Genomic DNA, 12849 nt, shown 5'->3' with positions numbered 1-12849 from the left:
ATGTTCAGTATCTGTTGTCTGTAAAAGAAATTTAATCTTGCATCTTATCCAGTCATTCGGGAGAATCCACAACACGAGCAGCGTGACCGCCTGTCTATCATTGCCAAAATCAGTGGCTAGCCCCTTGCAATGGGGAATTTTAACTTAAGATCCAAACCAAATGTTTGAGGCCATGATAGATAATGGAGCAGGAAGTCTAACTCTAAAAGAAAGTGGTGAAAAGGTGCTAGGATTAGGAAAGTGGGCAGGGGCTCTTAATCTGACAAATAAAAGGATAATAGATATCTGTTGGCATGTAAATGTGACTCAGAATACTCCCTTTAGAAAAGGGAGAGAATCCAAACCAGGAAAAAGTGGACCCGAACCTTGTGAACATTATCCCTGGGGAATGGATCTATCTCAGGTATGGACCAGCCAAGAAGAAGGTTCCCCACCTTGGCAAATATAACAGCAACAAGAGTTAAGAAATCGCAACTGCACCCGAGTTTTCAATTGCTTCACAGTCAATCATGGGGTTTAATGGTTAGGTCCGGTTGCACGAGCCCTGCAGTTAGGAAGTCTCTGTAGGAATTATTCCACCTACATCAACAATACTTGGACCAGTACTATAATCAAAAGCAAATCTATTCATTGCAATAAAGAAACAGTAGCCCCCTATGGACCATACGGTATGGGTCAGTGATGACAGCACCTGGATGACACAATTGCCTCTAGGAGGGAAACAACAACAACATATATTGGGCGTGTTAACTTTATGCCCTCTGTGGAGAAAGAGACCCTTAGGACCTCAGTTATGTGGAAAAATAAAGAGAGATGAAGCAGACCCCTGGAGACACCCCTCTACAGGGACAAAGGTAAGGTGTATACTAGAGGCAATCTTTAGTCCCCAAACCACCTCATTTCAAAATCGTGCATGGCTATAAAATTGCACACGACAAATAGAGTGTCATGGGTTTGCGTGGCAAAGTTTTGGTAGTGGGGGGGCTATAGGGGTGGCTTCTGTGAGAAGCTGCGAGAAGTTTCCGCCATGTCTCAAAGCCAGTACTAGCTGGCTCTAAGATGGACCCACCGCCAGTCAAGGCCAAGCCAATCAGCAACGGTGGTAGCGCCTCTGGGATAACATATTTAGGAAGAGGGAAGAAAAAATTCTGCGGTGAGATGGCAGTTAGACTATGTGAGAGAAACAACCCTGCAGACACCAAGGTCAGTGAAGAAGGAGGGGGGAGGAGGTGCTCGAAATGTCGGAGCAGAGAGTCTTCCCTTGCAGCTCGTGATGAAGTCCATGGTGAGGCAGGTTGTCCCCCTGCAATCCATGGAGGTCCACAGTGGAGCAGATATCCACCTGTAGCCCGTGGAAGGCACCCCACACCAGGGCAGGTGGACGCCTGAAGGAGGCTGTGACCCTGTGGGAAGCCCACGCTGGAGCAGGCTCCTGCCAGGACCTGCGGACCCATGGAGAGAGGAGCCCACGACGGAGCGGTTTTACTGGCAGGACTTGTGACCCCGTGGGGGACCCACACTGGAGCAGCCTGTTCCTGAAGGACTGCACCCCGTGGGAAGAACCCACGCTGGGACACTTTGTGAAGAACTGCAGCCTGTGGGAAGGACTCACATTGGAGAAGTTTGTGGAGAACTGTCTCCCATGAGAGGAACCTTCATGCTGGAGCAGGGGAAGAGTGTGAGGAGTCTTCCCCCTGAGGAGGAAGGAGCAGCAGAGACAATGTGTGATGAACTGACCACAACCCCCATTCCCCGTCCCCCTGTGCCGCTCAGGGGGGAGGAGGTAGAGAAACAGGAGTGAAGCTGAGCCCGGGAAGAAGGGAGGGGTGAGGGGAAGGTGTTTTAAGATCTGGCTTTATTTCTCACTATCCTACTCTGATTTGATTGGTGATAAATTAAACTCCCTTTTCTCCCCAAGTTCATTCTGTTTTGTCCGTGACAGTAATTGGTGAGTGATCTCTCCCTGTCCTTGTCTCGACCCTTGAGCCTTTCATCATATTTTTTCTCCCCTGTCCAGCTGAGGAGGGGGAGTGATAGAGCAGTTTTTGGTGGGCACCTGGCATTTATCCAGGCCAAACCAAAACATAGAGTTATTAGCAAATGCCACAGGACAGGACTGCAGGATTTGAATAGCCAGCTACAAGCCACATCTAAAATGGCCCTACAGAACAGACTAGCATTGGATCTATTACTGCTACATGGACACGGAGTATGTGGATATTTAAATTTAAATATCAAAGATTGTTGTGTTCATATTCCAAATGTTACTGAAAATTTAGAGGATCAGCTCGACAAAATAAAACAGGTGGCAAAGTCAAGTCATGACCTTAAGGCTATTATGGAAATAGGGTGGCTGAATAAAATGCTGCACAGGCTTGGATTCTCCCTTACTGGATAGTTGGTAAATTTACTTGAAACTGTAATTGTGATCATAGTCATCATAATCATAATTTGTATTGCCTTGAGCTGTATAAAAAGGTTAATGATATGAATGACCACGGGAAACTCTCTACTGTTGATGAAAAGAAATAGCGAGACATATGTGACACATAAGAGAAGGTCTCATAGTCTCAAAGGGGGGAAATGATATCGGACAGGAATACATAGGGCATAGTAATGCTTAGGTTATAATGATATAGTGAAGTAATGCTTAGGTCGTAGTGACATTGTTTAATTTAGGCCTGACTACTTTGTATAAACAATGCATGCCTTACTAACAATTATGCCCTTGAAGAGGAGCTAACAGACTGATAAAAGGGGAGCAGCCAGCCCAGAAGGCACTGAAAGCTGGATGACTGCCAAAGAAGCATGAAGTTAACAAAACTCTAGGGTAACTAGGAAAAAGGTAAAGGCGGCAGGGGGGGATCGCGACCACCGACTCCATTCAGAACCAAAAAGACTGCATCTCCCCAGTGTGCGAGCATGCGTAGTTAATTAAGGAAGGAGTATACTTCTAAGAGAAGCGTGTAACACGATGAACCAATCAGAATGTAATGAGTAATATAGTCCTTGTGACTCTGCTAAGCAGTGTGCTAGCTTTGTGGAATTATCACCTAGCACCCATATCTGCACAAATATGCAATAAAGACAATACCTCTGCTCTGTGTGTATGTTGGCGTACCACACACTGGGTAAACGATTCCACTTTTGGGACAACATTATCACAGAGGCGCTACCACTGTCTCCAGTTGGCTCAGCCTTGGCCAGCAGCAGGTCCGTCTTGGAGCCAGCTGGCACTGGCTCTGTCAGACATGGGGGAAGCTTCTGGCATCTTCTCACAGAAGCCACCCCTGTAGCCCCCTCCTCCACTGAAAAAAACGTTAACATAAGTAAATCTAGTTTTCCCATGCCTCAGAATACTTTGTCTATAAAAACTGACAAACCACCATCCACTTACAAATGCAAAGAAAACATTTACAATATTCCTGTCCAACAAAGCTGGTAACCATAACATGGGTCATAAAAAGGACCCAAAGCAAGAAGCAGTCACCAAGCTGCTCAGACCACACTAAAGTTTTATAGCTTAAAAATTACACACAAGTTCATGATTTGCATGCCCTGCACATTGACAGAAAACAGGACCTTACAATCATATAATCAATTTCTTGCTTGCAGCATTACTTAAGAACTGCTCCCGATTTTGAGTTGGGTCCCCCCCCAATAACTCAAAGTGTCTTTATCTAGCATAAAGATGATAAACATGTATTCATTTTACTTCTCTAGTCTTGAAGTCCAGTCCTTAAAAGCTAATCAGGTATTAGCAAGTGTACCCATTTTACTGTTAGTCTTTTACTTTAAAAGACTTAAAAAAAAAAAAAAAGTGTTAGTCTTTCAATTTAAATAAGTCATAATACAAAGTTGATTGTATGATACTGTACCATTTAACATCCTGATCCAGCAGACATACTAATCCCTGTCTCTCCCTGAGCCAGTGGAGTCTTTGTAGGGTGCAGCTTTAATAAACCCCACTGTGAGCAAATATTTAATGTCAAAGCCTTGCACTTATAGTCATAATAAGAGTGATTCAGACAGATAAACTGCAACTTTTCTTAAATATGAAAACCGCGTTAGAACTAGACAAAACCGAGACTCAGGTGTTGAACTTACCATCGATTTTGCAGTGTGAACTATCGAATCAGAAATATCCCAGTCAACATTTGTTTTGGTAAAATAGGTAAGACTTCCTGCCTCTGCGAGGTATACGGAGAGACTGCCCTGTATACCGACGGGGCAACGTGACAAAAACCCCCACTTAATTACCGTCTCGGTAAAGAAAGGCGTTTTCCTGATGACGGTGCGCAACCAGCAGCCATAGCAGAACTTGTGCCACGGCCACCCTGCAGCACACTTCGGCAGCCCCGCCCCGCCGCAAAACGCCCCAGCGCAACAACAACTCCCAGACCCCACAACAGACACGGCCAAAGCGCACGAAGCCCCGCTCGCAGCTCCTCCGCTCAGCCCAGCGGAGCTCCCGGTGGGCCGCGCGGCAGGGCTCCCTCCCCGCTCAGGGCGACGGGGACTGCCCTCAGAGCTCGCAGCAGAACCGAACCCCCTCCCGCTCTCCCCATCAGGAGCGGCGGGACCACCTTCAGCCTCTCCCAACAACTCCCTCAGCTCCCCATGCACGCGCGCACTCACCGCCTCACGACGCCAGTCTTAATCTTGATCTTCCTCAAGCGCGGGTCAGCCATGACAGAACTAGCAAAGGAGCAACACAGACTGGGCCCTAGCAGCGCAGAGACAGAGGATAGAGCACAATATCGTGATCGCACAGCCCGATCCCACGCATGCGTCAAGCCGCCAGCCTAGGCAGCACCACCGGGAGCGGGGGTGGGGCTCTACGCGCCTCTCCCCCGCTCGGTGGAGTCGTCCCCATAGCAACCAGCGAGGGCCGGGTGCAGGCGGGTTCCGCGGGCGCATAGTAGCCCGCGCGGGGCTGCGACCATCCCTCGAGTGGCCAAGTATAATTCACCATTTCTTCCTAAGCACACAGGAAAAAAAAAGTCCGAATCCACCCTCAGATGCAGCAATAGGAGTTATTCTGAGGTAGAAACAAATTAAAAGGCAACATTAGCACTGGCAGCTCAGTCCTAGAGTTATGACCAACTGATGGTTCAAGGGTTGTTTTCCTTCATGCTTATACTTAGTTGAAACTAACCATTTAAGGGGTCAAATTCTAGAAAAATAATCCTTTGGGTCTGTGTTTGAAAGAATTTCCCCTTAATGAGCATTTAAGTCAATAATAAAGAAAAAATAGCTTCAAAGAATAAATAAGAAATATAAATATAGGAGTACAGTTCAGGAAGGTCTGTATAGACCTTTTTTTTTCACATCCTTTTGTCCTGTGTTAGTCACTTTCCCTGACTCGACACTATTAGTGACCAATACCTCTAGAGAAAAAACAGCTGTGAGGGAGGATGTCATATTCATTTTGATCATGTGCCAGTTATAGGTCATTAGCCAGCAGCCGTAGGAGTGCTGCTGGAGCTATTGGGCCCCCTTCAGACATGGTACAGTGGGGGCCAAGATCGCTCAAGACCATGGAGTTGTGTCTTATTTGAAGAGGAGGATGAACATGACCCCAGCAAACCTTCTTGGGGACCCGCGAGCTGGGCCAGCTCAAATACAGCCTTGACTTGGCAGGTTGTCTCTGTAGGAAGACATAGGTCTTAAAATCGACAGCCTGCATAATGCCATGAGTGACTGTGACCTGGAGACAAGTCTGCAGATGTATTATTTGATATGCAAACCTGACATCACTCATGTGGGAAGAGGAGGAAGCAGAGCAGCATTCTGGCAGGTGTAAGGGAAAACGTGGCCCCTTGCTTTGACAGAAACCCGAATCTTATTCATCCAGCTTTAGAAAGATATATCAAGTCATGCTAGGGCTGAAACTGTTCTCTAAACAATTCCAAGGCAGCATGATTTCCACTTATACTACATACCCTTTGGAAATACAGCCCTGTACAAGGGAAGCTGCATTACCACTGTGCACCTACACATCAATTGATTTTTCAAAAATAGTCTTTGATGTCATTTCTGTATTTGACATACATTTGTTCCATAAATGAGGAGGCAAACAACAAATAACAGTATGAAAATAAAAATTGCCTAGAAGCAGCAGTATTAAGAAAAGTAACTCATGTTTTCAAGTGCTATAAATGTTTTATTTCTAGCCCTGAAACATTAACTCACATCACTGACAGTGTTCAGGCTCAGCTTCTGAATTTTAGAAGTAGAATACAATTGTTTTCTTACAGGTAATTCAGATAACTAAGCAGATGATAATATATAAAATCTGAGTTCATATTTAAGCATGTATGATGATAACATGAAAAAAATGTTAATGGTGGATGCTGAAGTATATTGTAAAATGTGTCTAAAAGCATGATCTACTTTATTATTAATAAAAACTGGTATTAGTACCTGAAAATGATAAAGTAACACTTTAAAAAAAAATCATTATTTTATTTCTAAGGGTCTGGATATCTGGATATCCAGGAATGTATGCATAACGCTTTCCAAGACAGACATTTCTTTTTTAATTAAAGGTTTGTTCGATTTTTTTCCAGAACTCCTTTGAAATAATTTCTAGCCTAGTCAGTTGCAGATATGTTTCCATGTGAATTAGTGAAGTTACACCAGAGGTGATTACACTTCGTTATGAAGATTGTGAACCCTATTGTACCTTTTGAGTGGTACAGAAACTGTAGATTCTTCCATGAATTTCAGCAGCATTCTGCTTGTGTTACATCTGGTTGAATTCATAAGATCTATTAGTCTTAAGTCATTATGTGCACACCGTTGCATAGAGGTGGGTGCCTAAACATAATTTGCTGATGCTCTAGCTATGCTGACATATGGAGCAAGTCATTCTGTATGTGGGACCCTTATATGTATCTTTCCATATTCTCCTGTATTGCTCCCTTCCAGCCTCTCAAATGTAAAGCTGCAGCTGCCATGAATACGACTTCCTTCCCTCTGACCATTGTCATCTGGTCATCTCAGCTTTCATCTGACTCCACATAAGGAATACTTCCAAGGCAGTTTGTTATGTGTTTTGCACAAATTTACTCGAGCAGGTGCAATTGTTGCTGCCAATGTACTTTCTGTCTAAAAAAATCCATCTAAGTCTTGTTTATTTCTTCCGGATAAGAGCACACATAGTGATTACTGCTCGTTTCCATTTCATTTAAGAACAAAGGACTGGAAGCAGCTAATCAGACTGATGAGCTCAGGTCTCTACACACATAAACAGCTATATAATAGGTGTTTGATCTGAAATATTCACAATGCACCCATTTCACATGCAAGGGAGCACACCAGGCTGCAAAGCACTTCCTACAATTCATAACAGTTTCTGTTAAAGACCAGCTAAGAAGTTAATGCCACACATACGCTTCACCACAAGAAAAGAGTAGACAGACTCAAAGGCATTGCTGTACACCACAAGTCCCTCTGATATGGGCAATTGCAAGTTAATAGGTCTCCCAATTAAAGACTACTGTTAAGAAACACACAACTTCTAAGCTGTGCAAATACTAAATCTCATTAATCCTGTATTCTCACCGTATCCCTTCCTCCCCTTTAAATTCATGATGTTTCCTTGGCTTTATTAAAGGAGTTCCTGAAATAACAGGGTTGTATTTTTGTTGCAATGGAGCTGTTTTGTGTTATACCAGTAGTTCATTTGGACTATAGAGCCAATGTTTATCAGCTGATATAGTTAAAATTAGAGGTATTAGGCCACTTTGAACTATGCTGCTGAGGTCAGAGTGTATCTTGCAGAAAAAGGTGCAGTCACCTCTGAAGTCCACTAAACTCCAGTGGCAGTTTCCATCATCTCGTCCATTACCAGTTGGTTTAGACAGCTTGAAAAACCCATGGCCATAGCTGTGCCAAATGTACGTTTGCTTCAGCTGAGGACTAAGACCATTACTTTAATAAGTAAATGCTCAATGAGCTTTTATACTATTTTGTTTATCCATCAAAACCATCTGTGCAGTTTGAAAATAATTTCATTTTCATTTATGATAAAACAAAATGTGGAAGTTATTTAGTCTTAAAATTTTATCTTTTTTGTAGGAAAAGCAAATTTCATTCCACCTCTCTAAAGGGTATTACATAAATAAGATCAGATTTTGAATAAAGGTTAGTATTGTCTCCTTAACTTTTTTTATGTATTCGGTAGATAAAATTAACCTCTGTACAGCTGGCCAGCACAAAGTTAGACACCATTAAGTGCACGAGAATGAATTTCCCTGGTAGCGAGCACACAACATAGTATCAGTATTCCATTTAGTGTACCCACTTTCTTATTAGGTGATCATCACTGGTCAAAATGATCTTCCAAAAATACCACCCTCCCCGCCACAAATGCTTAGAGAGTTATTCAACGCCACAAATACAGGCAAGTGGCATATGTTATTAGTACATAGCCATGGGATGGGACAAGGATAAAATGGGTTGCTGCTGCAGAGTTTGCGAGATAGATACCTACTGAACATGGTGAATCAAGTGGGAGCTGTGTTTTGTTACAGGAGAGGCTTGATTATGCTGGGAAGTTAGGTAAAGGAGGAATGAGTCACCGGGCAGAAACTGAAAAGAGTCAGGGACAAAGTCCATTCCCATTTCTGCCTTTGTAATTTCACCAAACACTGCTGGGACAGATTCTGATTTCATCTGTGCTTCTGTGAAAAGGAAGTAGCCTACTGGGATGTGGTGGTATAAAATCAGAAGGAAAACTACTCATTTTCAGTAGAGTTATAGCGACAGTACAATTTACCCTTGGTAGAGAAGGCAGCAATGGTGATTCCTCAAATATTACACTATTGGGGCCCACATGTTACAAAACAGACCCATACAGTTTTGAGGGTTAAACTATTGTTTTGGTTTCGGCTGCCGCCGGCAACAAAAGCGCCACGCGGCCGCCCCTCCCCCTGCCGGCGTGCGGAGGAGAATGAAAAGAAACAGGCAGAAACTGCTGGGTCGGGATAAGGGCAGTTTAACAGAACAGCAAACAGAGGGAAACAGGAACAACAACGATACAGATAAGGAGAAAACACAACAATGAACCTTACGACCCAGACAGCCGCTCTCCCCAACAGCACTGGCGCCGCGCCCCCCCCAAGCCGCAAGTCAGTTCCTGCCACGCCGCCCCCCCCCCCCCGCCCCGGAACCCAGCGTGACGTCACATGGTATGGAATACCGGGCTCTGTTTGGCCAGGTGGGGTCAGCCCCCACCCCCCGGCTGTGCCACTTCCTGGAGTCTGGTGAAAATTAACCCTGTCCTGGCCGAAGCCAGGACATTATCCACCCCTTATTCCATACCATCTACGTCATGCCCAGGTCCCCCATTGTCCAGTTGATCACCACCACTTCTCCTGTCTCCAGATATCATTCCTTTAGTCTATGGATCATCACTCTAAAGTGTCCGTTGAGTTCATTTAATCCATGACTTCAGGCTCCATCTGTCGTTATGGTCTCCTGTGGCAGGAGAGGTGATGTGTGGTGATGGGCGGTCACTTGCTGCATCCGGAGCTCATGGCTCATGTATCTGGTGCGGCTCGTGCCCACAGTCTGCAGGAGATGTTGATCTTGATGAAGTTGCTGGATGCCAGTTGTTGAAAACCAGGTCCAGTTCCATCATCGCTGTGCTCTGCTAGGTTTTCATCGAAAAAGTCCATCCTTCTTTAATCTGGACGATTCTTACTATGCTACTACTGGTATAACATACAACAATTATAACAGTGATAACAGACAGTGACAGGGTTATTTAACAATTAACTTTATACAATTTATTTATGGACTATTCTCGCCCAAAATCAAATCCCCATGAGGTACACATCGGACTTCCCCATCCTTCCGCATTACCCACCAGGTACACCCAGGTCCTTGAGCAAAAGCAATCCCGTGGACGGGCTTCCCTTTGCCCAAGGCAGGATTAACCCAAACTGTCTTCCCTAACATGTTCCGCATGTGCACTACAGGGACTTTATCCCCTTCTACGGGGCGCTGAGGTTTTGACTGGGCAGGACCAGCCCGGTTGGTGGACCCTCTGGTGTTAACCAACCAGGTGGCCTTTGCTAAATGGGTATCCCAAATTTTGAAAGTTCCACCCCCCATTGCCCTCAAAGTGGTTTTTAGCAGCCCATTGTACCGCTCAATCTTTCCAGAGGCTGGTGCATGGTAGGGGATGTGATACACCCACTCGATATCGTGTTCCTTGGCCCAGGTGTCTATGAGGCTGTTGCGAAAGTGAGTCCCGTTGTCCGACTCAATTTTTTCGGGAGTGCTATGTCGCCACAGGACTTGTTTTTCCAGGCCCAGGATGGTATTCCGGGCGGTGGCATGGGGCACAGGGTAGGTTTCCAGCCATCCGGTGGTGGCCTCCACCATTGTGAGCACATAGCGCTTGCCTTGGCGGGTTTGTGGCAGTGTGATATAGTCAATCTGCCAAGCCTCCCCATATTTATATTTTAGCCATCGTCCTCCATACCACTGAGGCTTTACCAGCTTGGCTTGCTTGATTGCAGCGCATGTCTCACATTCATGAATAACCTGTGCGATAGTGTCCATGGTCAAGTCCACCCCTCGGTCACGAGCCCATCGGTATGTCGCGTCTCTTCCTTGGTGGCCTGAGGTGTCATGGGCCCACTGAGCTATAAACAGTTCACCCTTATGTTGCCAGTCCAGATCCACCTGAGCCACTTCAATCTTGGCAGCCTGATCCACCTGGTGGTTGTTTTGATGTTCTTCAGTGGCCCGACTCTTAGGGACGTGGGCGTCCACGTGGCGCACTTTTACAACCAACTGCTCCAGCCGGGCAGCAATATCTTGCCACAATGGGGCAGCCCAGATAGGTTTGCCTCTGCGCTGCCAGTTGTTCTTCTTCCATTGCTGCAGCCACCCCCACAAGGCATTGGCCACCATCCAAGAGTCGGTGTAAAGATAGAGCACTGGCCACTTCTCTCGACTGGCAATGTCTAAAGCCAGCTGGATGGCTTCCACCTTGGCAAACTGGCTGGACTCACCTTCTCCCTCGGCAGTTTCAGCGACTTGTCGTGTAGGGCTCCATACAGCAGCCTTCCACCTCCGCTGCTTCCCCACAATGCGGCAGGACCCATCCGTGAACAGGGCATACTGTTTCTTATCCTCTGGCAGCTGGTTATACAGTGGGGCCTCTTCAGCACTTGTCACCTCCTCCTCTGGCGATGCTCCAAAATCTTTGCCTTCTGGCCAGTCCATGATTACCTCCAGAATTCCTGGGCAACTGGGGTTTCCCATTCGGGCACGCTGGGTGATCAGAGCGACCCACTTACTCCACATAGCATCGGTGGCATGATGCGTAGAGGGGACTCTTTCTTTGAACATCCAGCCCAGGACCGGCAATCGTGGAGCTAGGAGGAGCTGTGCTTCAGTGCCAACCACTTCTGAAGCAGCTCGAATGCCTTCATATGCTGCCAGAATCTCTTTTTCAGTGGGAGTATAGCGGGCCTCGGATCCTTTGTATCCCCGGCTCCAGAACCCCAGGGGTCGACCTCGAGTGTACCCTGGTGCTTTCTGCCAGAGACTCCAGGTTGGGCCATTCTCCCCGGCTGCGGTATAGAGCACGTTTTTAACATCTTGCCCTGACCGGACTGGACCAAGGGCTACGGCATGAACTATCTCCCGTTTAATTTGTTCAAATGCCTGTCGTTGCTCAGGGCCCCATTCAAAATCATTCTTCTTCCGGGTCACGTGGTACAGAGGGCTTACAATCTGGCTGTAATTTGGGATGTGCATCCTCCAAAAACCCACAACACCCAGGAAGGCCTGTGCTTCCTTTTTGCTGGTTGGTGGAGACATAGCTGCTATTTTGTTGATGACATCCATTGGGATTTGACGGCGCCCATCCTGCCATTTTATTCCCAAAAACTGGATCTCTTGCGCAGGTCCCTTGACTTTACTTCGCTTAATGGCGAAACCAGCTTTCAGAAGGATCTGAACTATTTTCTCCCCTTTCTCAAAAACCTCCTCCGCTGTGTCACCCCACACAATGATGTCATCGATGTACTGCAGATGTTCTGGAGCTTCACCCTTTTCCAGTGCAGTCTGGATTAGTCCATGGCAAATGGTGGGACTGTGTTTCCACCCCTGGGGCAGTCAATTCCAGGTGTACTGGAAGCCCCTCCAGGTGAAAGCAAACTGTGGCCTGCACTCTGCTGCCAAAGGGATGGAGAAGAACACGTTAGCGATGTCAGTGGTGGCATACCACTTGGCTGCCTTTGACTCCAGCTGATATTGAAGTTCTAGCATGTCTGTGCACGGCAGCACTCAGCGGTGGTGTGACTTCATTCAGGCCACGGTAGTCTATTGTCAGTCTCCACTCTCCAGTAGATTTTCTCACTGGCCATATGGGACTATTAAAGGGTGAGCGAGTTTTGCTGATCACTCCTTGACTCTCCAGCTGGCGGATCAGCTGATGAATGGGGAGAAGGGAGTCTTGGTTAGTGCGATACTGTCGCTGGTGCACCACTGTGGTTGTGATGGGTACCTGTTGTTCTTCAACCCTCAGCAACCCCACAACGGAAGGATCCTCCGAGAGACCAGGCAAAATGGACAGCTGTTTAATTTCTTCCGTCTCCACAGCAGCTATGCCAAAAGCCCACCGATACCCCTTTGGGTCCTTGAAATACCCTCTCCTAAGATAGTCTATACCAAGGATGCACGGAGCCTCGGGGCCAGTTACAATGGGGTGCTTCTGCCAGTCCTGCCCAGTGAGGCTCACTTCAGCCTCCAATACACTCAGCTCTTGGGACGCCCCTGTCACTCCCGAAATGCAAATGGACTCTGACCCTTGGAAATCTG

At 46.5% G+C, this 12849-nt stretch overlaps 1 protein-coding gene across 1 annotated transcript in view; it reads right to left on the bottom strand.

Moving 5' to 3' along the window:
* Positions 1-4819, bottom strand: part of LOC142365641 (tubulin-specific chaperone A-like) — a 65656-nt gene extending 60837 nt beyond the window's left edge. The window contains exon 1 of the mRNA XM_075446651.1: positions 4639-4819. Coding sequence (XP_075302766.1) covers positions 4639-4691 — 53 coding nt within the window. The 5' untranslated portion in view covers positions 4692-4819. The remainder of the gene's footprint in view (positions 1-4638) is intronic.
* Positions 4820-12849: the final 8030 nt, after the last annotated feature.

This window comes from Opisthocomus hoazin, chromosome W, assembly GCF_030867145.1.
Source record: "Opisthocomus hoazin isolate bOpiHoa1 chromosome W, bOpiHoa1.hap1, whole genome shotgun sequence".
Taxonomy (NCBI): Eukaryota; Metazoa; Chordata; class Aves; order Opisthocomiformes; family Opisthocomidae; genus Opisthocomus; species Opisthocomus hoazin.
Note: the sequence above shows the minus strand (reverse complement) of the source record. Positions and strands in the feature narration are given on the sequence as shown.